The sequence below is a fragment of the Rhipicephalus sanguineus genome, chromosome 3 (genome assembly GCF_013339695.2).
Source record: "Rhipicephalus sanguineus isolate Rsan-2018 chromosome 3, BIME_Rsan_1.4, whole genome shotgun sequence".
Lineage (NCBI taxonomy): Eukaryota > Metazoa > Arthropoda > Arachnida > Ixodida > Ixodidae > Rhipicephalus > Rhipicephalus sanguineus.
The window spans coordinates 16,691,722-16,712,765 of record NC_051178.1 but is presented as its reverse complement, the minus strand read 5'-3'; the positions used below and the strand labels follow the sequence as shown (position 1 = coordinate 16,712,765).

Sequence of the window (21,044 nt, the reverse complement as noted above, 5' to 3'; positions counted from 1 at the left end):
GTCTCTTTTTCTTGCTCCTCGCATTCACATCGCTCTTTTTCACTCTCACTTCCGATTCCTACCCCTTGCTATACTGTGCTATGCATTGATATGTTCTGCTGGGAGCTGCTTGGCACAATCCCGCTTTCTGCGGCGCACAGCCGCCGAGTTTCCTGAGCGAAGGCCAGCACAACCTCAAGTTTGAACAGCTCTGCTCCTAAAGCGTAACAACAAAAACTATGCGTGATTGCCTAAACTGAGCTCTTATACCCATCACAAAACACACACAAATGCACTTGTGTGCTTCTGGGAACATTCGGAAATCATGCACTTCATTTTCATCGAGGCAAAGATGTTGGAAGACGCTTGAGCTTCGCCTCAAGAGCAGAACGCGACGGCGTGGTCGGGCCTGGTTCGCATCGTCGTCTAAATCCTCGCTTCGCTTCTCGGTGGACACCTCAACTATGCCGCAAGAAAAGGAAAGCCTGTACGCGTAACATTGACCGCTTCAAACTACTCGACAATGCCTACTGCAAGTCCAGTGCCCCTTGCGCCATATCCTTCCCTTTTCGAAAGAGCGAAGTATCCACTACGCGTCCTTAAAGGGACACTAAAGGCAAATAACAATTTATGTTAGAGTGAAAGCCCAATGTATGACAACTTCTAAAACGGCAATATTATCAACAGCAGTGCCCTACTTACCGAGAAATTAAGCTAAATGTATCACATGACGAGCGCCACGAGTGGGACATTTTCGAAGTGATCCCGATGACGTAGGGAAGTCGGCCTACAATAAATCACTAGTAATCAAACTAGCAGCAGTAAAAAAAGAACATTCCGAGCATCAAAAGACGTAATAAAATGCTGTTTGTTCGTTTCCGCTTGATTCATGGAAAACAAAACCTCCGTGGCGTTGCCATGGGGAACGGCGCGCGTGGTTCAAAGGTTCCGTTTTCGCCGAGCTGTGCCTCGCCCGTCTCAGTGGTAGTTTCGGGATCGCGTACTGCCGTGCGTGTTTTGCGCGCTCGTGAAGGTCGCTCTGACAGAAAGTTCGACAAAATGCCGCATGCGTGTGATATTGCCGGATGCCCGAATGGTGCACAACGCCAGTGCTGCAGCAAGGAAACCGGTGTGTCTTTTCACTTGGTGCCGCGGAATGAACCCTTACGCTCGAAGTGGCTTAGTGTCATGCCATTGCGCCAGTGTGCTAAACAGTCAAAACCTCTGCGTGTGTGCTCGCTGCACTTTCATACTGAGGATTACGAGACCAACCGCAACTTGGTGACGGCTTTGAATGTGCCCATCCGAGCAAGTCTTTGCCGCAGCGCCGTTGTTGCTACTGTGGGTCCCGCTACTTCCGCTCGGCTGCTACTAGTGTCGGCGGCCGCGCAGTAAAAGCGGGCAACGTTGGGCATGGCAGCAGTGACGTATGAGAGTCGTATTTTCAAGCGGGAGATTTGAAGCGCGCTAACGCGATGCGGACCACTAAAAACGTGATTTTATTTCAAAATAAGCACTTCCTTGGCACAAAAGCAGCGCTACGAGGTTTCTGGACCGCTATTTCAACAATCAACGTCGACTTAATATTTGCCTTTAGTGTCCCTTTAAGGCAACACGTGAACCTACGCAGCTGTTCACTTTGTTGTTTCTTTTGCTGACGATGAAGATTAGATATGTCTGAGCGCTGTGTAATGGGTGGGCCTTTAAATCCCTCACTTCTTGTGTAATTCACATGTCTTGGCACCTGGCGCGATTCTACGCTTCTTCTACAGAGTACTGCATACGTTAAAGAGAATCCTTGTATTGCATGACATTTCTATGAAGCAGTACCAGGCAAGAGCTTGGCTCTTTGGCAGAACACCTTGGTGCCACGCAGAAGGCCTGGGTTCGATTCCCACTCAAACCAAAACTTTTTTATTATTTATTTCTTTGCATATATCTCGAATTTTCACTCACGGAGAGCGCCGATTTTTCGCTCACAATCAACGACTCCGGAATTTCGTCGAAACGCGCTCCGTCACGTTACTAAGACTGGCGCTGCCATCGCCACAGGTACACACTAGTTTTTCTATGTACTTCAACAACGCAGCAATTACTATAAAATAAGCAGACTTTTTTTCAGTTCCGTTCAGGTTATGTACGTTACCACGTGTCATCAGTGATTACACTAATAGAAAATGCAAGCTCTGCCTTGACAGTCTTTAGTTGCTTTGTCCAGAGAACGTGCATCTCGTTTTTCTTTCACGCTGACTGGAGTGGGCGTTAAGCATAAAATATTTCCGTTCAGTTAGAGTGTACTTTGAAGTATCTCGCAAAGTCAAACTTCGCCCACTTAAAGGGACACTAAGGAGCAAAACGATTTTTCTCGTATTAGTAAACTATTCTTTCACTATGCCAAAAACACCACGCTTGCTGCCACAGAACGCTTACTAAGCGAGAAATCGCGCAAAAAGACAATGTGGGTGGCGACGCCACCTTGAAGTTTCCGCACCATTCGCCATGACGTCACATATTTTCATGGTGCCTACTAGGGCCTACGTAGTTCATTAACGGTAAAAATGAAGTACACTGTCCTCTGAGAGGGCCATATAGTGAACATACCGAGAATGAGGAAATTTTGTTGAGCCCATGGCGCCAAAATACGATAAATACACCTTTAAATCCGTGCGTCACGCATGAAGATTCTGGCGCGAAATTTTGAACTTCATTTTGTCCTGTATTAATACACCTAGGATGGTGAAATTAAGGACATTATAGTTCTCAAAGTACAATTTGTCGATCTAAAGCGATTCATTGTTTCTCTTTAGTGTCCCTTTAAGAAATGCACTCAATTGCGCAACTGTCACCGCGAAGCACGGCTAAGTCCGATGGAGTTATTCCGGCTAAAACAAACGTTTGCTTTGAGATTACGGTCGAACGCACTCTGAGCTTATTACTCACCAGATCGTGGTCACGCGGCGACCGCACAAGGCACATAGGCTTCTTAGCCATGTCAATGGTGACTTCTACTACAAGGGTCGATACTGACTTGAAATCGACTTTTCGAAGCAGTTCGCCTTTTCTATTCACCGTCGATAGAGACTCATCTGGACCAATTTTGACCTTCACAAACCGTTTGTGGTTTTGGTGCAGCCATTCCTTGACATCTGCATTCGAGAAAGCAAATAAAGTGCGATGTATTACGTCAGCGTATACAAGCACTTACCGAAATCTTTCCCAAGCTTTGTCAGAAGCGACAATAACTCGGTCTAAAACAGCAGAAAAGTGAGCACTGCAAACGAAGGACACAGATAAGAAATAGCGGAGCCAGCGCCCCGCCTTGTGACCTTTTCCTCTGTCCTGTGTTGCAATGCTCATTTTTTATTTTGCTGTTGGACAAGAGTCACCATTTGCTCTGAACGAGCACGTTGATAATGTGTTCCGTTTTGCATGCTTACACTCTTGTCCTATTAACTAATGCAGTTCTGCCATCAGACCTGATGTGACAGGGACACATCATGGCATCACCAGGGCGATTTCGACACTTGGAAAAGGGCTCAGACGAAGAAAGCTTCTAACATATGCCCAGCGCGAGTAAGCTGAGTTAGCCAACCACGAGCCCCACTTCATCAAAAACCCCAGCACGGACGATGCTACGAAAATAACGTGCAGCCGAACTCGCATATATCGTGCTCGCAAAAAAAAGGAGGATATATGGGATAATTCGCTACACAACTTTTAGCTAAATTATTACATTTCGGGCAAATTTTGGTGCGCAATTTGGCTTCGTGGCATTGCTTTGCGACAATGTAAGCGACATTACGCGTGTGAGTGTGTCCTTTGTGCGCTGCTTCACCAAATATCATAGCTCACCAACTAGCCTATCAGTACACATTAAGTAAGCAACACGCTTTCACGGCAATACGCGATTTTTTTTTAAACAGCGGAGCGGTTTAAGCTTGAGGTCCAGCAGTTACCAACGGCGCTGTGCAAGGTGAAGTGGAAGCATCGCATAGCCATGCACACTACAGTATAGCAGGGGTAGGGGGTGGCAAACGGAAGTGAGGAGGGGGAGAGCCTAGCATGACAATGTATAGTATCGTGTACAAAAATACAAAGGGGTGCGAAAGGGAAGTTGAGGCGAGGAGGACGGAAAAGAGGAAAAGGTAAAGCATAGCATGGCCACATATAGTACAGTAGAGCAAGAGGACGGAAAGAAGGCGGTAGAGCCTTGCCGTGTATAGCAATAGGTGGGAAAGGTAAGTGAGGATGAGAAGGAGGGAAGGTCACCGGCTTCGCTGCTTTCTCAATCTTCGCGCCACTACTCGCATAGGTGCCCCAATTTTTAATTTTGTATTTTTCAGCGGTTTTTAGTTAGCGATGCGGAGAAGTATGCAGGGGCGGGTCATACGCGAGAAAATGCGGCATTGATGGAAAGAGCGCCTCAAAATCATTATAAGAGCCGCCGTGCGTAGTCGACGGGAGCCGGAAGCTCTGGCTCGGCCTTAATGTCGGCCTTGTTTTTTTTTAATATCGTGCTCAAGCGTGCTTCTTGAGATGTTCCACGCAGCGGCGACGTGAGACTTGTGTTCTCCATGTTCGACAGTAGTTATTATCGCCATGTGTGTGGAAACAGCAGGTTCTTCAGTTTTACGGCATTCACCGCGTTAACAAAACGAGCGGAGAAGCGACGCCGGAAGACGCGCCGGCGGCGCAACGAGGAGTCATGAGGCAAAGAGCGTGGTGGAAAGCGGTACTTTGGCTCCGCGCGGAGCCCTCCTAATCCCACCGCTCGCTCTCCAAAATGCATGTGGAAAAGTTCCCTGTTGATCGGATACAGCCAACTTGTGGAAATATGTATATAGGATAGACAGGTCGCTGCATAAATACACGTCTAAAAGAACATAAATGTTCTCTGGGTAAAGAAACCTTTTCGCACTTATCCAATCATTGTAAATCATGTCACCATAATCCTGTTTTCAGTGACACAGACATTTTGTTCACTCGTAGTGATAAACTTACACGTGAAGTCAGGGAAGCTTTCCATAGAAGTAGGTGTGGGAAAACATATATCAGTCAACCATCGGTGGCGCTTACTGATAAAGAAATGTATTTTTTGAACTGTGGTTAACTTGCTGTATTCTGCTAATACGCCTCATGACTTGCTCCGCGCATGCTTTGGGACGATTATTTGTGCTTATGTGTTTAGTCTCTTTCAAAAAATAAAACACTTGTGAGTACCTTCTTTCTGTGTCCTCGTCTTTTGCGCGCGCTAAAGAAGTTTCAAACATGAGTTCCCTTCCGTTAGGTAAAGCCAAAAATTTGTGACGTTTGTGACTCTTGGGGCGTTTCGCGTTGCCTCATGTTCGACGTATAAAGTGTTCCGTCGATTTCTTTTCGATGCAGCTGCAGCATTACCTATGCATTGACGTTAAAACAATGTCGCGTTCGAAGATAGTTCGATATAAAGAATAATTCAGTTTACCCGAGTTTGATATAGTCGGATTTGATTCTACAAAATTTATTGAGGTCCTGTTTTACTTCCTGTGATGTGCCTTTCCTGTCGCTTGTTTATCACCCCTAATGAAAAAAAAAATATCACCGCCCTTACATCACGTGAAATGCTTGACCTGCGAAGCTGAAGGAGACAGCTCCAGTGCACATCACTGGGTTGATCACGCACGTATATTAAAGGGCCCCTCACCAGGCCACATAGCAAATTTTAGTTAGACGCTGGAAGTTGTTGTGTGCCGAATAAAGAGCAGCATGCCGCGAGAATTTTTCAAGACGGTTCATAACGAGCTGAGAAAAACAATAATTTGTAGCGGCGCGAAACCATGATGCGAGGAGGCGAGTTTCAAACCCTTGCCGCTCGCCCCGTGTAGCCTTAGCAAGCCCAATCCCTTCCCTGCCCTCTTCACTTAATACATACGCATGAACACGTCATGCGCATGCATGGTCACGTGCGCATGACGTGCCCGAGCAACACCCTCTGGCCCGAGCCAGCCCGAGCACGCGAGCGGCGTTGCACGGCCGCTACCTTTGTTTTTATGTAGCGGCCGTGGGCGTTTTGTCGGCGTTCTCTGCGGAGTACTACCTGTTTCTGCGGGACGGGCATGAAAGTTGAGACATTTGTACGGGCACGAGAGTGGCGGTATCACGAGTCAGAGCCGCATTAACGTTTACTTGGACGCGGTAGAATAAATGAGCATAATGAGCGCTCGAACGCGCCAGAACATTACTTTCGTTTCCAGGGATGGCGTCTGCTCGATGCGCTAACAGCGGGGACACAAACGCATGGGAAAGAGAGGCACATTAGACCCGCATCTCGCTGCAATTCACGAAAAAAAAAATGAAAAAGACGCACACATTCCCTTTGTGTGTCTCATTATTTCTCTCAAGTTTTATTAGTCTATTCAAGCAACAAATTACACAAACTACACGTGTCGTGTCAAATAATCATCGCAGTGTCACGTGCTACTGTTGGCGACGTCAGAGCACAGTCGTCTACGTAGAGGAGCGACGTCACAGCACTACCATCTACGTAGGGCCATTTTCTCATGTAGGTCATCCCCTCATTCTCTAAAGCGCGCGCCTGCGAGAGGAAGGGCAAGCAGGGTTCACCTTGAAATTTGACCCATTACCGCGGCGCGTAGCGTTGCAAATTTTGGCAGACGTGATCGTGAACGTCCGGTGTATGCATTGCGCTCGTTAGCTCAAAATTGTGAAACCTCGTGAGGGGCCCTTTAAAGCGTTTCTGAACTGTTACGCACTCGTTCGCGTAAGCGCCAACTCGAAGAGCCGGATCCCGTGCTCGAGGTTGCCGCTTCCGAGCTCCTTCAGGGCCGCACTCCGCTTGGCGGGCCACGAAGGTATAGCGTATGCTCCTTTAGAAGCAGCATGCGTCTCTTTGCCGCAACACGCGATGTCTCATCTGGCTTGCCGCATGTGCTTGGCGTTCTGCGTACAATTTTGAGAAGCCGTTTGAGGAAGATGCGTCATTTCGTCGCTTTCTCTCTTTCGCGAAAGTTTCGTGGACCAGTGGTGAGTAGCGGGGCTTGCCCAATTTCTGTGGCACAAAGGTTTTTCCCGTGCACTTCTTCACGGTTCGTGGAACAGTGGTCAAGCTTCTCCACTTTCCGTGGCGCATTAATGCGCTACAAGTTTTCTCCGTGCACGCATCCCTTTCGCCTCGGTATATACAGCTTCTCGGTACAAGGATGCACCACGGTGATAGTAGGAGCCCTCCAGGCACACGTGCAGCACAGTTTCTTCACCGATGTCACTCAGGGGCGCTTCTTTACCATTTTCTTCTCCTGCTTGATTTACATGAGAAAGTGGTCTCCCGCAAATGGCACTGTTGTTTTGGGGAGTGCTAGTATGAAACAACTTCAGCAACGCGAGCCGCTATACTAGAAGCGTGCGTCATATGCAGCTCATTTGTAATATAGCTCATCTGTATTAAGCGGCCGCCATGTTAACAAAATATTTCTCAAACTGTCGGTGTTTTTCATGCACGAGAAAGGATATTTGATTGACAGATGGACCGCAGAACGTAATAGTGCGGCGCACTTACTTTGGTTTTTTTTTTTTTCATTACAGATCAGCCGTTGTTGAGTTAGATTACTTTTTCCAGAGTTATTAAGCTGCTATCTTCAATATAGACTTCAATATGCAGAGATAAGTAATTTTAGGTCTAAATGAACATTTACGGTTTTCTGAGAACGAGAAGGTAATGCTCGGTTGATCAATTCTTAATATTTTTCTTAACAATATTGCAAACATTGATTTTTCTGCAAAATTTTGAATCTACGCAGATGACAACATTATAAAACTAACATCAAGTTCTTGCACTGAGCTCATCACAATGTCAATTGAGGTGTCCCTGAATGCATGGCGAATGCGAAATTCTTCATGTGTAAATTGGCAAAGAGGTACAACCGCGTTTCTGCTTTGAACAACATCATATTGACGTTCTCCTTACGTATATAAAAATCGCAACGGTTACACATCTCAAAAAAAGATCCTACAATTATCCTTGTAATAACCTCCCCTATTCCCCGCGAGATCGGGCTACAGGTGGCAGCACCGTCGCCGCGCTAGTGTGGATAGGCGGTTGTCGGCGCGTATACAAACGCACACAACAGCGCTTCATTGTGAGATATTTGACCCGAATTAAGGCAAGCAAAATGTGTTGACTGCAGCTTTCTGGCAATATGTGCACTGTTCATTCCCGAATTAATGCACGAAGCGCGCCGAACGGTACTATTGCTTGTGAGAGAAGCGCATCCTGCCAACAAACGGGTTGTACGGCGTTTTCGCAATGGATGACATTTTCTTGTTGTTTTATTTGTACATATTTAACTTGTGTTCCACCTGCTACGCACTGCTGTCGCGTGACTGATTTAGGTATTTACTTCTTGTTCATCTGGATACCCCGCAACAAAAAGAACGCACCTATTCCTGCACGATGAGTTCTAATAGCACTTTGTGCACTGTGTGCTGAAATATTCATCCGCATTTCTTATTAGGTTTTCTATAAAATGTAGGAGAATTGATAGGTTTACTGATGAAAGCTACGTGGCCACAACGCTTTAGAGCTACGGAGACGTTTAACAAACACACGCTTGTTTTTATTGCAGTAAGAGTACACAAAGGTCTCTGTAGAGCACGGAACTTTCTTCGATTGATTACTTGCACGACAGCAATGTGACAAAGTCCCGGTTATTTCACGGGAGCAAAATAGGTTTTTTCATGCGAATAATGTCCGCTGCCTTCCTTCAATCGATAACAACGCAGCACAAACGCTCAAGATAATGTAAAGAAAAAATATGTGGCTTCGCATGAAATTACTATGACATAAATGTAAACGAGGTTTGTGACCGGGCTAGTTGGTATTCCATGGCGGCGTGAACAGCGCGTGAACAGCTGTTCACGTCGCCATAAATGTAACGTACGCCGTTTGGATTAATTTTGACCATCAGGGCTCTTCCACGCGTACCCTAATCTAGGTAAACGGGTGTTTTTGTATAAATTTCGCCACAAGATAAATTTGCGCAAGGCCACCCAGTTTTGCGATTTCCGTGTCATTCCATTTTCTCTTCTTTTAGGGGTCAATTTAAGTACCGAAGTGTCAGACGTGACTTGACAAAAATATTTCTCTGTAGTGGGACCAGGACCGTACACAACTAAAGCTCGTCGCGTAACCTATAAACGACAGTGCCGAAGTTATACACCTAACCACAACGCGCAAGTACATGAGAGCCTCCTTTTTTACCACCGAGCCGCTAAAAGGCTATATTCACGGAAGATTTAATACTTCTAATCTTTAGGACAACGCCAAGTGCACTTTGCAATGCGCTTGAACCACAGAGCGGCACCTACAATGACATGACTCTCGCGAACGGAGGGTAAAACGACCACACACAGCACTCTCGACAAGTGCACTCACTTATCTTATTACAGTACATATACAGCCGATCAAGGCCAAATGCTCCTTTACATCGTGTTAGACATACGTACGAGCGGTTAAAGTTGCACTAACGCAACGGAACAAACCGCCTTTTGAGGACCTGCATGGTGTACGCGCACATGCAAACAAAACGTGGCAAGCAGACGACGCATGGAGCAATTCACACTAGGCGCGGTTCAGCCAGAAGCCGCCAGGCGGCGACTCCGCTCGATCTCGCGGCCAATACCCTACAATCGCGTTCAGAACCTTTGATATCTGCTTCATTATCTCAATCTCGACCCTTTGCCTTCCTTTCTTCGTACAGCAATCCGATATAGCATGCCGATATTTGATGCAGCTACCTTCACCCGCCACTAAAGTGTCTCCTTATGATCCGCATAAATCTCACGAAAATAACAAATAATAATCGCATTTCATAATTCTAAGTTCTCTCAAATATGAACATGTTCGCCTGACAAACATGATTTCCTTAAGATGTAGCTCATAACGGCCAACTCAGAAAGCAGTGTTAATAATGCGCTTTTGGGCATTCGAAACCTGTCATCTTAAGGCTGTTTCGCATACTGCGAATTCAGCGAAAAAAATTGTTCCGTTCGCTCTATTCACCCGTTCACAACCGCCGCTAATGGCGGTTTCGTTTAACATGGGCTGCGAAGGCGCTGCCATTTTTGCTCTGCGACTGCCGCGTTGCACAAGGTTGGTTGCTGCCGTTCTTCGAAGCATAATTGTTCAATGTAATGCAAGAATGTGCAGGCTATGATACTGAAACGGCGGAATGGATTTACTTATAAAACGTGAGAAAGGTGGGACATGAGTTGTGCAGCGCAATGGACAAAACGGTCAGCTCCTTTTTGTTTGTTGTTTGCGAGATATGTGTTTGTGATATCTGCTCCTAGAATATATTTCCGTTAGTTTTTAGCTATTACTTCATCGAGCAGTATAGGGGGCGCTTGCTATCAAGGCAGAGGGAGAATGGAGGGCAGCAGTCATGCCCTAAATGTGGGGTGGGAAATGGGTAGTGCAGGAAAAAGAGGCATGAGTGGACGATTTAGAAACGTGGTGCAGCGCGTATCCACACTTGTGCAGTCAATGTTCTGACGCCTTCAATTATGCTGCACGACAGAGCTCGTACGGGCCTGCTGAGCTGCAAAGCTAGGTCCTAGAGGCAGATTGTAAGGTCAACTGGGAAAAAAATACCAGTGGCGAAAGGTCCCGGTTAAAAAGCAGTTAAATACCGGCAAGCCACTGGTAGCCAATATTCGTCGTACAGCGAACATCGTCATAATGATTGTATTATATTCGTTGCACAATGACCCTGCGTCAGTCCGAGGCTCGAAACACATCGGCATCTGCAGTGGCGGAACGTCGGCCCATTGTCAGCACATCTAGATGTGCCCTATATTGGCAACACATCGGGGACTACAATGGCAGGATGTCGGCCCAATATCGGCATCAATGCTGGACAGATATTGGAAGAAGTTGCCCTTGACCGAAATGCCAATGTTCGCCCAATATTGGTGCCGATATTTTCGAAATTGGGCAGGGATTGGACCAATGCCGGCGTCCTTCCTCGGTACAAATATGTTGTGGGCCACGTTCAGATCACTTGCTTTGACATTATTGCTACAATAATCTTATGTTTTAGAAAAGTTGTAGATTACGAATGGAGTAGCGGCTAAAAACATCCTCGAACACTACTGCGTGAGCAAGCTTTGTTCGTACCAGGAAAGTTAAATTGAGGTCTACTACTATGTCTCGGCTAATATTGTACTGGAATAACCTTAAATGCTGTGTGGAAACCATATAAAACACTTACACAGCTTGTCGTAGTTCTTCCCTATTGCCGTATCTTTTTTAGCCTTGATTATCCGCCGTCTTTTGTTCTGCAGCTTTATGACTCCATATCCAAGACCTGCGCATACTACAAGGAGACAAGAGTGAGACAATTATATTTTGCAGCCTTGCATTAAAAAATATGGCAGGCGAGCAATCGAATTATTGATGTTTACAACTACGCATATTATACGGTGAATGCCGATGACAAACGAGTAAATGCAAGAGACCAGCACTTTAAGAAAATAAGACTCTTAACAGCACTTGTCGTCAACGCTGGTGCGACGTCTTGTGTGCCGCGATTATTGGCCTTCATTTAAAGCTTTGTGGGGTGAATCTCGGAACATTCACGTACTTATGGGAATGAAGGCGAGAATAAGACACGAGTAGATGTAGGCCACTTCGTTGCCCCTGAAGTAGTCCCAGCCATCCAAGATCATGCAGGGCTCCAACACGGAACTGTTTATCTGCAGCGGCTGCGGACATGGGTCCCCTGCAGGGGAGCAAAAGAAACGTTCAACACCGACACACCTGTCACAATAAATAAGTGAACCATGCATAATGTAACACCGCACGCCAAAAAGGATTGATGAAATGCGCAGTTCGTCAAACTGACAATGACACAAAATTTCCCTGCTGAGATAGCCTACGGGATCTATTTCTGAGAACGCGCATGCATCATCTACAAAACACAAACAGCAAAAGGCCGCAGCGTACATAGACCCCCGCCCTTATACCTGTAGCCTGTCGCCTCTCCTCCTCGCGCCCAGTGCGGCCTCGCGCTAGTTGCCCCTCTCCGGTCAACGCCACCACCTAGAAATACCGCTTCGTCCGACAACGAGGCAGTAAGGCCATTTACGGGTCTGTCTGTGAACCAGTGCGTGACATGCGGACACTCATCTGTCACCAGGACCAGGCCTAGAAAAGCTCCGCTGTTAAAAAGACAAAAGACGCGCCAAGCTGACGCAAAGAAAAGGAACGGTGCGCGGCACGGCGGGAGCATGGAGCAAGCGGCTGCTGTGTGCTGCTGTGACGACGTAAACAGCCGTGTACGCCGCTATCTTCCTCCCTCCAGTTAGGCCCCCGCGCCTAAGCTCAACCGCCGACGGAGCGTCCGCGTTTTTACAACTAATGGGAGGCATACGAAGAGTCACTGTTCTCATTTGGAGCTAGCCATTGCTGGACGTGTTCCAGAGCTAAAACCACGGGTCCTCGTTTGTCAAAAGGTATGCCGACAAATCGGAATCTATTGTTGTAGAAGATTCGGAGGTTTTCCGCATAAACGAAAGAAAAATGTTCATGTCAGTCAAAGCTCGTTTCCGTCGTATAAAGCGGAACAGAGTTTCTTTAGGTTTTTTATCTGGTTCGGTACTTCTGGCCTGTGTGATGCAACTGATGCGCTTGTCCATTGTAAATGGCATATATTCAGCGTCCTTGAATGTCAGAATAAAGCTGTGATTGAGCGCCAGCTGCTTTCTCGAGTTTCCCTTTTGTGGGTGGTCAAGAGCGCGACAGTATGCCATATAGCAAGCACCTACTTGCCCAGCAAACGTCATTCTGGCTCGTAGGATTTCCTCGAATGTATAAGCGTTTTCTTGGAGGAATATATTGATGCTGTTCCCATTCACCGTCGACCGTATCGGGTGTCCGTATCGGAGCGCCAGATTATTCAAGAAGAAATAAACAAGATGTTAGCTAAAGGTAATATTGAGCCCTCGTCGAGCCCTTGGGCGTCACCCGTCGTGCTGGTTAAAAAGAAAGACAACACGTGGCGTTTCTGCGTCGATTACCGGCATCTAAATCGAATTACGAAAAAGGACGTGTATCCTTTGCCCCGCATTGATGACGCTCTCGATTGTCTCCATGGCGCACGCTACTTTTCATCCATAGACCTTCGTTCCGGTTATTGGCAAATTGCCGTGGACGAGAAAGACCAAGAAAAGACCGCCTTCGTCACTTCCGATGGCCTGTACCAATTCAAGGTTATGCCCTTCGGTCTATGCAACGCCCCAGCCACGTTCGAGCGCATGATGGACTCTCTGCTACAAGGGTTCAAATGGTCAACATGCCTTTGTTACCTAGACGACGTCCTCGTATTTTCACCTACATTTGAGACCCACCTTGAGCGTCTGTCGGCTATTCTCGACGTCTTCCGCAATGCTGGCCGCCAGTTGAACTCGTCGAAGTGTCACTTCGGCCGTCAACAGATTACAGTGTTGGGCCACCTCGTTGATGCTTCTGGTGTGCGGCCGGACCCTGAGAAAATTCGTGCCGTCACCAGTTTCCCAGTACCCCAATCCGCCAAAGATGTTCGGACTTTTGTGGGACTCTGTTCCTATTTCCGGCGGTTCGTGAAAGACTTTGCAGCAATTGCTCGACCACTTACTGATCTTCTAAAGAAAGACGTCCCATTTTCGTGGGGATCCACTCAAGCTGCCGCCTTCTCTCACCTCATCACAGTTTTGACGACGCCACCTATATAGGCCCACTTTGACCCATCCGCCCCGACTGAGGTCCGAACTGATGCCAGTGGTCACGGGATCGGAGCCGTCCTCGCCCAACGTCAGCAGGGACACGACCGCGTTATCGCCTACGCTAGTCGCCTCCTTACACCTGCGGAGCGCAACTATTCGATCACCGAAAGAGAATGCCTTGCTCTTGTCTGGGCGGTCTCCAAGTTCCGTCCATATTTATATGGCACTCACTTCTCCGTAGTCACCGACCACCACGCGCTCTGCTGGCTTTCATCATTAAGGGATCCCACAGGTCGACTTGGTCGCTGGGCTCTGCCACTGCAAGAGTACACTTTTGCAGTGACGTACAAGTCTGGACGCCTGCATCAGGACGCCGACTGCCTATCTCGCTACCCGGCTGGCGAGTCGCGCACCGTCCCTGACACGGACGCTTGCGTGTGCACCGTTTCCCAACTGACCCACATAGCCGACGAGCAACGCCGTGATGCATCCTTACGGGCTATCATCGAGTGCCTCGAAGCCTCACCTTCGGACCGATCTCATCGCTCGTTCGTACTCTAGAATGGTACGCTATACCGCCACAACTTTCATCCAGACGGACCATCCCTGCTGCTTGTTGTACCCAAACACCTCCGCTCCGCTGTACTCCACGAACTTCACGACGTTCCAACTGCCGGTCACCTTGGTGTGTCCCGCACATACGACCGAATCCGCCGTCGCTTCTATTGGCCAGGTCTCGCGCGCTCCGTCAGACGATACGTCGCGGCGTGTGAGAAATGTCAACGCCGCAAAACACCATCGACGCTTCCGGCTGGGTGCCTTCAACCCCTCCACATTTCGTCCGAACCCTTCTTTCGCGTCGGCTTGGACCTACTTGGCCCTTTTCCCCTGTCTTCTGCTGGCAACAGGTGGATAGCTGTGGCCACAGACTACGCCACACGCTACGCCATCACACGAGCTCTTCCGACAAGCTGCGCCACAGATGTCGCCGATTTCCTTCTGCGCGACGTGATCTTGCAACACGGTGCTCCACGCCAGCTGCTCACGGACCATGGCCGCACATTTCTATCGAGAGTCATAGCGGACATCCTGCGTTCATGTGAAACGCGGCATAAGCTCACTACGTCGTACCATCCGCAAACGAATGGCCTCACGGAGCGTCTGAACCGAACCCTAACCGACATGCTTTCAAAGTATGTTTCCTCAGACCACTCCGACTGGGGCCTTGCTCTACCGTACGTGACATTTGCCTACAATTCCTCGCGCCATGACACGGCTGGTTACTCCCCATTTTTCCTGCTGTTCGGCCGCGAACCCACATTGCCCCTTGATACAGTCATTTCGTTGCCAGCAGCTCCGACCACTGAATACGCCCTGGACGCTATCAGCCGGGCCGCTCATGCACGCGAAGCCGCTCGTACTCGCCTTCTGACCTCCCAAAAGAACCAACGCCGTCGGTATGATCAACGACACCGCGACGTACACTTTTCGCCCGGTTCTTTGGTTCTGCTGTGGTCTCCGACCCGGCACGTTGGCCTGTCCGACAAACTGCTCTCTCGGTACACAGGGCCATACCGAGTGCTTCGTGCGGTGACTCCCGTCACCTATGAAATCGCTCCTGCTGACTCGTCGTCTTCATCCACCCCGCATGCCAGCGACATCGTACACGTCGCACGCCTGAAGCAGTACCACTCGCCCAATGACGTTGACGTCTAGGTGCGCCGAGACGGCGCCTTTGCGCCGGGGGTTATGCTACATGTAGGCTGCCGGAATCCATATTGTCGACGCGCGTGTGCGCCCGACGAAGAGGACGAAGGTCGCTAGCTGCTCGAGCTAGGAGCCGGATTGCTCAGCGCTGCAGCCGTTCTTGCCCATATATCTTGTGAACAGCGACTTGTAAAAGCGACTGTCACTCACGTAACAACATTATACGTCCAGTTGATCACTATGTATTAAACGCCCAGTTTTTATGTAAGATAGCATACCAGGAGCCTACATTAACGCAGTTAATGATGTAACGATCATAGGGTGTAGAAACTGTACATTGCACAATCGTTGATAATGTATGCAAATCAAAATTGGGTAAAACTAATGGTCGGCGGCACCAACGAGCTCACCTTTGTAGTGAAAGAAAACGTTCTTCTGAATCTCATGTGGTTTGATATCTGTCGCTGCGAGGATGATGTCGTACATGCGAATCTTCCGGATGCCTTCGATTTCCTTGGCAGAGAACATTCTGCACAATAAGAGAGCCAGAGAGTTATTACAACACAAGATATGACTGCGTCGAATAAGAAATTTGGTATTGTGATAACACCCAAAACCTATTGTTTCGAAAATGACCTCTTCCCTGAATTCCTTTCGTCAAGGCACAGGAACGAAATTGGTAGGAGTCTGGCCTGGATAGCATGACACTGAAAGCACCTCACACTTCCACTGTTGCCTGGATTAAGAGAAGCTCACGTTTTGGAACGGCGCCTACTATTCTAAAAAGACCGGGCGTGCAAACACGGACACGAGAAACAAGTCAGGGTACTACAAACTTTTTAGAATGAATACTTACCAACTAGCTCATCTCTCTGTTATTCTATGCGACTACTACTAGCAGCGCATCGTCTCGATCGTGCAGTCTGCCTCGATTCCAAGCTAGACCATTGCTATAAGGCTCTGCGGAACATCAGGCATATACAAGTGGTACGTTGCCAGCATGCGCGGCAATGTCATTCAAGAAATACTCCCTTCTACAGTTTATTTGGGACAGAGAATCATATCCCTAAGTCCATTCATAGTCAAGTTTTGGTTTCTGACTTTTATGCTTATGTTCCAACAAGGTCGAGAGTAGGGCCATTTGGTAAATGACTGAAGATGAAAACCGTCTATGGACTCAGAAAAAGGAGCTGGTTCTGCCGCCTTCTTTGTCTCTGGTTCGGTGTGTTGATAGCTCACTTTCATCTTCAATTTATGGTTCTAATGACAAGGTTTGTCCAATAATCAGAAGATTAAGTAGTAAGTTCTTTAAAGTAAGATATACTCAATCCTAGCGTTATTTTATTTATTTATTTATTTGTTTATTTATTTATTTATTTATTTCAGTACCTTCATATTCACTGCCAAAATATAATCCATCTCGGCATCATTCCATAACGCATGCGCGAAACCATAAGAAACTAGCACACCAACAAAAGGGGCCTTCACATAACGTGCGCTCTAAGTTCTGTGACACTGAGCGTGCGCTTTTAGAATCACGGCCCCACGTGCGGGAACGCGATAGACGATGTGGGCGCTGCGGCATCAGTCAGGGTGTGACAACAAAGACACGACTTGCTGCCCGAGTTTTCATGCAACGAAGGACAGCACACGACACAGACGCCTGCTCAGCCCTCTCTTAAGGGTAACGATTAACAGCGTCGCCTGTTCTAAAACAAATTTCTCGCTGCGTCACCTAGAACGGCGCTGGCGTAAGAAGCCGAAACCAGCTATCAAAATACAGGAGAAACGAAGGCCTCCCTCATGTGTTAGTAGGCATTGTTGCATATTGAATTAAATCGAAAACAACTGCATTTGGTCCTGCGGAACGCGACTGGGTCGCGCACTCGGCTCAGTCCTACGTAGGGACCGGCAAGCCAAGCGTGCCGGCCACCTCGCGGGCCCGCTGGACAGCCGTGAGCTGATCGTCGAAGAAAATTTGTCCGTGACATGAAAAGTACTGATGGAACTAGCGGAGCGTCACAGGACATCCCAGCAGCCACTAACTGGGCCATATTGATGAGAATGTCGTGAGGCGTTAAAGGGATACTAAAGGCAAATAACAATTTATGTCAGATTGAAAGCTCAATGTATGACAACGTCTAAAACGGCAGTATTATCAACAGCAGTGCCCTACTTACCCAGAAATTAAGCTAAATGTATCACACGATGAGCGCCACGAATGGGACATTTTGGAAGTGATCCCGATGACGTGGGAGAGCCTGAATACAATTAATCACTAGTAATCAAACTAGCTGCAATAAAAAAGAACGTTCCGTGCATCAGGAGACGTAATAAAATGCTGCTTGTTCGTTTCTGTTTGATTCATAAAAAAAAGAACCTCTTTGGCTTTGCCATGGGGAACGGCGCGCGTGGTTCAAAAGGTCCGTTTTCGCCGAACTGCGCTTCGCCCGGCGCCCTGCATCGCTCACGCGGTCGCGTCTCAGTGGTAGTTTCGGTATCGCGTACTGCCGCGTGTGTTTTGCACGTTCGTGAAAGTCGCTCTGACAGGATGTTCGACAAAATACAGCACGCATGTGATGTTGCCGGAGGCCCGAATGGTGCACTCCGCCAGTGCACGCCGCCGCGCAGTAAAGGCGGGCAACGTTGGACACGGCAACAGCGACGTGCGAAATGCAGCTTTCAGGCTGGTGATTTGAAGTGCGCTAACGCGATGCGGACCACTAAAACATGATTATATTTCAAAATAAGCACTTCCTTGGCATAAAAGTAGCACTACGAGGTTTCTGGACCGCTATTTCAACAATCAACGTCGACTTAATATTTTCCTTTAGTGTCCCGTGCGGTTTAGAGCACATGCTTTGGCGGTGCCCCTCGTTACGTGGGGATTAGGACCTCACAGAGCAGAAATGGAGCTCGGCCCTCAAGAGCTAGGCATATCAGCATCAACTTTGGGCTGTCCAGAGAGCCTGCGATGCGGCGGTTAGGCTAGGTCTAACTGCCCCACGTGGGAGCGGCCCGCGGTGTCACCCTAAGGGGTGGCACTTCTCCGGATCTCTAAATAAGGTTCTTCGTACCGTACCGTCCCTTTAAGCACCTCATTTTCTTGTAAACTTTCTGAGTAGGTAGCAGGACTGGCTTGATTACGCGTGCATGTATTATATGTTTTCAAGGACATCGGTGGGGGTTCGAATGTTAAGTTTGAGTTACCGAAGAATAACTGCTAGCGTGTACTAGATGTTAATATCAGATGACTTCTAAATGGGGTTTCAGGGTATACCAACCGGCAAGCGTCACGTCACGCCCGTTTATTAATACGCCTCTAGCGGCTAGACACTAGCAGAGCTCAAATGAAACGAAAAGAGCGATTTTGTGCTGACTAAATATTTTACACTAGCGTAGTGTTAGTGCATCCCACACAGGGAAGGCGCATTTCAGCTGAGGGTGAATGGTAGTAACGGCATCACGCCTAGTCACGCTCATGTTCTTGCGCTTAGCAGCATTTAGTTCCTAACCCACGTGCGTAATCATTCTGGTAGGTTACCTAGATCATTCTGAACCACGTCTAAACCACTACATATTTGCTGCTAAATTGCCCAGTCTTCTGCGAACAAATTCGGAATGAAATTTAGTAGGCAAGATCGTTTATATAATTTATAAGCGCCTGCAAATACCGCCCACTGGAAGGCCACTCGGGGCACGACACCGTCGGAAACCCAGTCATGCAAATGCCCATTCTAACGCAGTTTAGTTACTTGCCACTTGCCTATTGCTCCCGTACAAGTGACCGGTGCCTACTCGCGTGGTCGTGCCCCTACGACCCGTTCGATTTGTTAACCTGTTGGAGCGACGATTTTGACCTTTCACTTTGTTCAGCGTGCATAAATGCTCATGTTGTCTGCTTGCTGCTTATGCTATGGGGAGACATTGAATTATACCCCGGCCCTGTCACCCCGGTCCAACACTCCAGATTATTCACGACGCTATATCTCGTCTCGAGCAAGCGCTATCTTCTGTCCTAACCGAACTTGCCCTAATAAGTGCAGCTCAGTCAAACACTGACAACTTGGTTAGCCGCCTTGTAGTGCGTGTCGACAAATTAGAGAAAGCTGTCGAGGTGCATTAGGTTCTTAGCCCCGGTGAGAACCCAGTGACCGAACCCGCAATAATAAAACATTCTTCCGAAATAAAAGTCCTCGCTGAAAAATCCGATGATTCCGAGAACCGGTTGCGCCGTTGTAATTTAATTTTCTTTGATCTTCCCAACACTGACGGTGAAACCTGAGGGCAGTCAGAGTCTAAGATTGTTTTCTTCTGCTCTGAAAAACTTGGCATAACACTGGCCTACAAAAATATTGAGCGGGCACACAGACTGGGCCGCTTCCACGGTAATAAAAACCGCCCCATCTTTGTGAAATTCTCCCATCTCAAGGATAAGTCTACTGTTATTTCGTGCAGTGGTAAGCTCAAAAACACTTTGAATTGAATTGAATTGTGTTTATTCACTTCCTTTGTTATACGCGAAGATTATTCCGCACGTGTGCGCCGAGCCAGGCGTAAGCTCTTCCACTACGCTCAGGAGATGAACTTATCTTTCAAAATCAGGTTCGACCAGCTCATTGTTGGAAACAAGCAATATACCTACAATGCAGATACTGACGCCGTGATTGCACTCCAGCCTTAGCCATCACTGAACCTCCCCTCCCTCCCCCCGCACGCGTCCCTTCCCCGCATTTTTATGATACCCCCACTCCTGTCAAGGCTAACCATCATCGCTTATCTGTTCGACATCTGACGTCGAAAAGCATAAACTTTTGCATGATGCCTCTTTATTTATAGTTGCGATAGGAGCCCCCGTAGGGGTGGTCGTGTGCTGATATTTATTCAGTCCTGTCTCACCTCGTGCCAGATTGCCATGAAGAGCACTCAGGAAATTGTATGCATCAAGTTATCGCTTAGAACTGGTTTTACGGTAATCCTCATTGCGTGCTACCGTTCCCGAAATTGTGACTTCTCTTTCACCGACGACCTTCATTCGGTACTTACTGATCTCACCTCACGGTTTCCAAACGCCGAATACCTACTTTGCGGCGATTTCAACTTTCCCGATATTGACTGGACGAAATTGACAGTATCGTCAAGACTTTATAACGATTTCCTCCAGCTTATCCTCTTGTTCAACTTGATTCAAACTGTTCACCTACCCACACGAGGCAGTGGCATACTTGACCTGGTTCTTGTCTCTAACCCTGTTCTTGTCCAGGCCGTCACACTCCCGATAGAGCTAAGCAACCACAATGTTATCACATTCCTCCTATCTATACCCATATAAAAAATCAACCTATCAAAAAATGCATCAGAGACTATAACAAGGCCGACTTTAGAGCCATTCACTGCGAACTTGAATTATTTTACGAACACTTCTGCCAGTCGGCGCTTTCTAGATCCGTTAACGATAACTGGATTTTGTTCAAACAGCGAATTGACAATCTAATCGATAACTACGTCCCCTTGGTACGAATTCGTGGTGATGTGGACAAACCGTGGTTTTCTAAACAATTAAAAAGGCTATCCCGTAAGAAATGTAGGCTGTTTCGTTC

The 21,044-nt window shown here is 47.7% G+C and overlaps 1 protein-coding gene across 1 annotated transcript in view; it reads right to left on the bottom strand.

Annotated features, from left to right (window-relative positions):
* LOC119386466 (dual oxidase) overlaps positions 1-21,044 on the bottom strand; it is a 348,909-nt gene that overhangs the window by 110,283 nt on the left and 217,582 nt on the right. Inside the window, exons 13-16 of the mRNA XM_037653749.2 lie at positions 15,855-15,973; positions 11,619-11,756; positions 11,247-11,351; positions 2,920-3,125 (exon numbers count right to left, since the gene is read on the bottom strand). Of these exons, the coding sequence (XP_037509677.1) occupies positions 2,920-3,125; positions 11,247-11,351; positions 11,619-11,756; positions 15,855-15,973 (568 nt within the window). The remainder of the gene's footprint in view (positions 1-2,919; positions 3,126-11,246; positions 11,352-11,618; positions 11,757-15,854; positions 15,974-21,044) is intronic.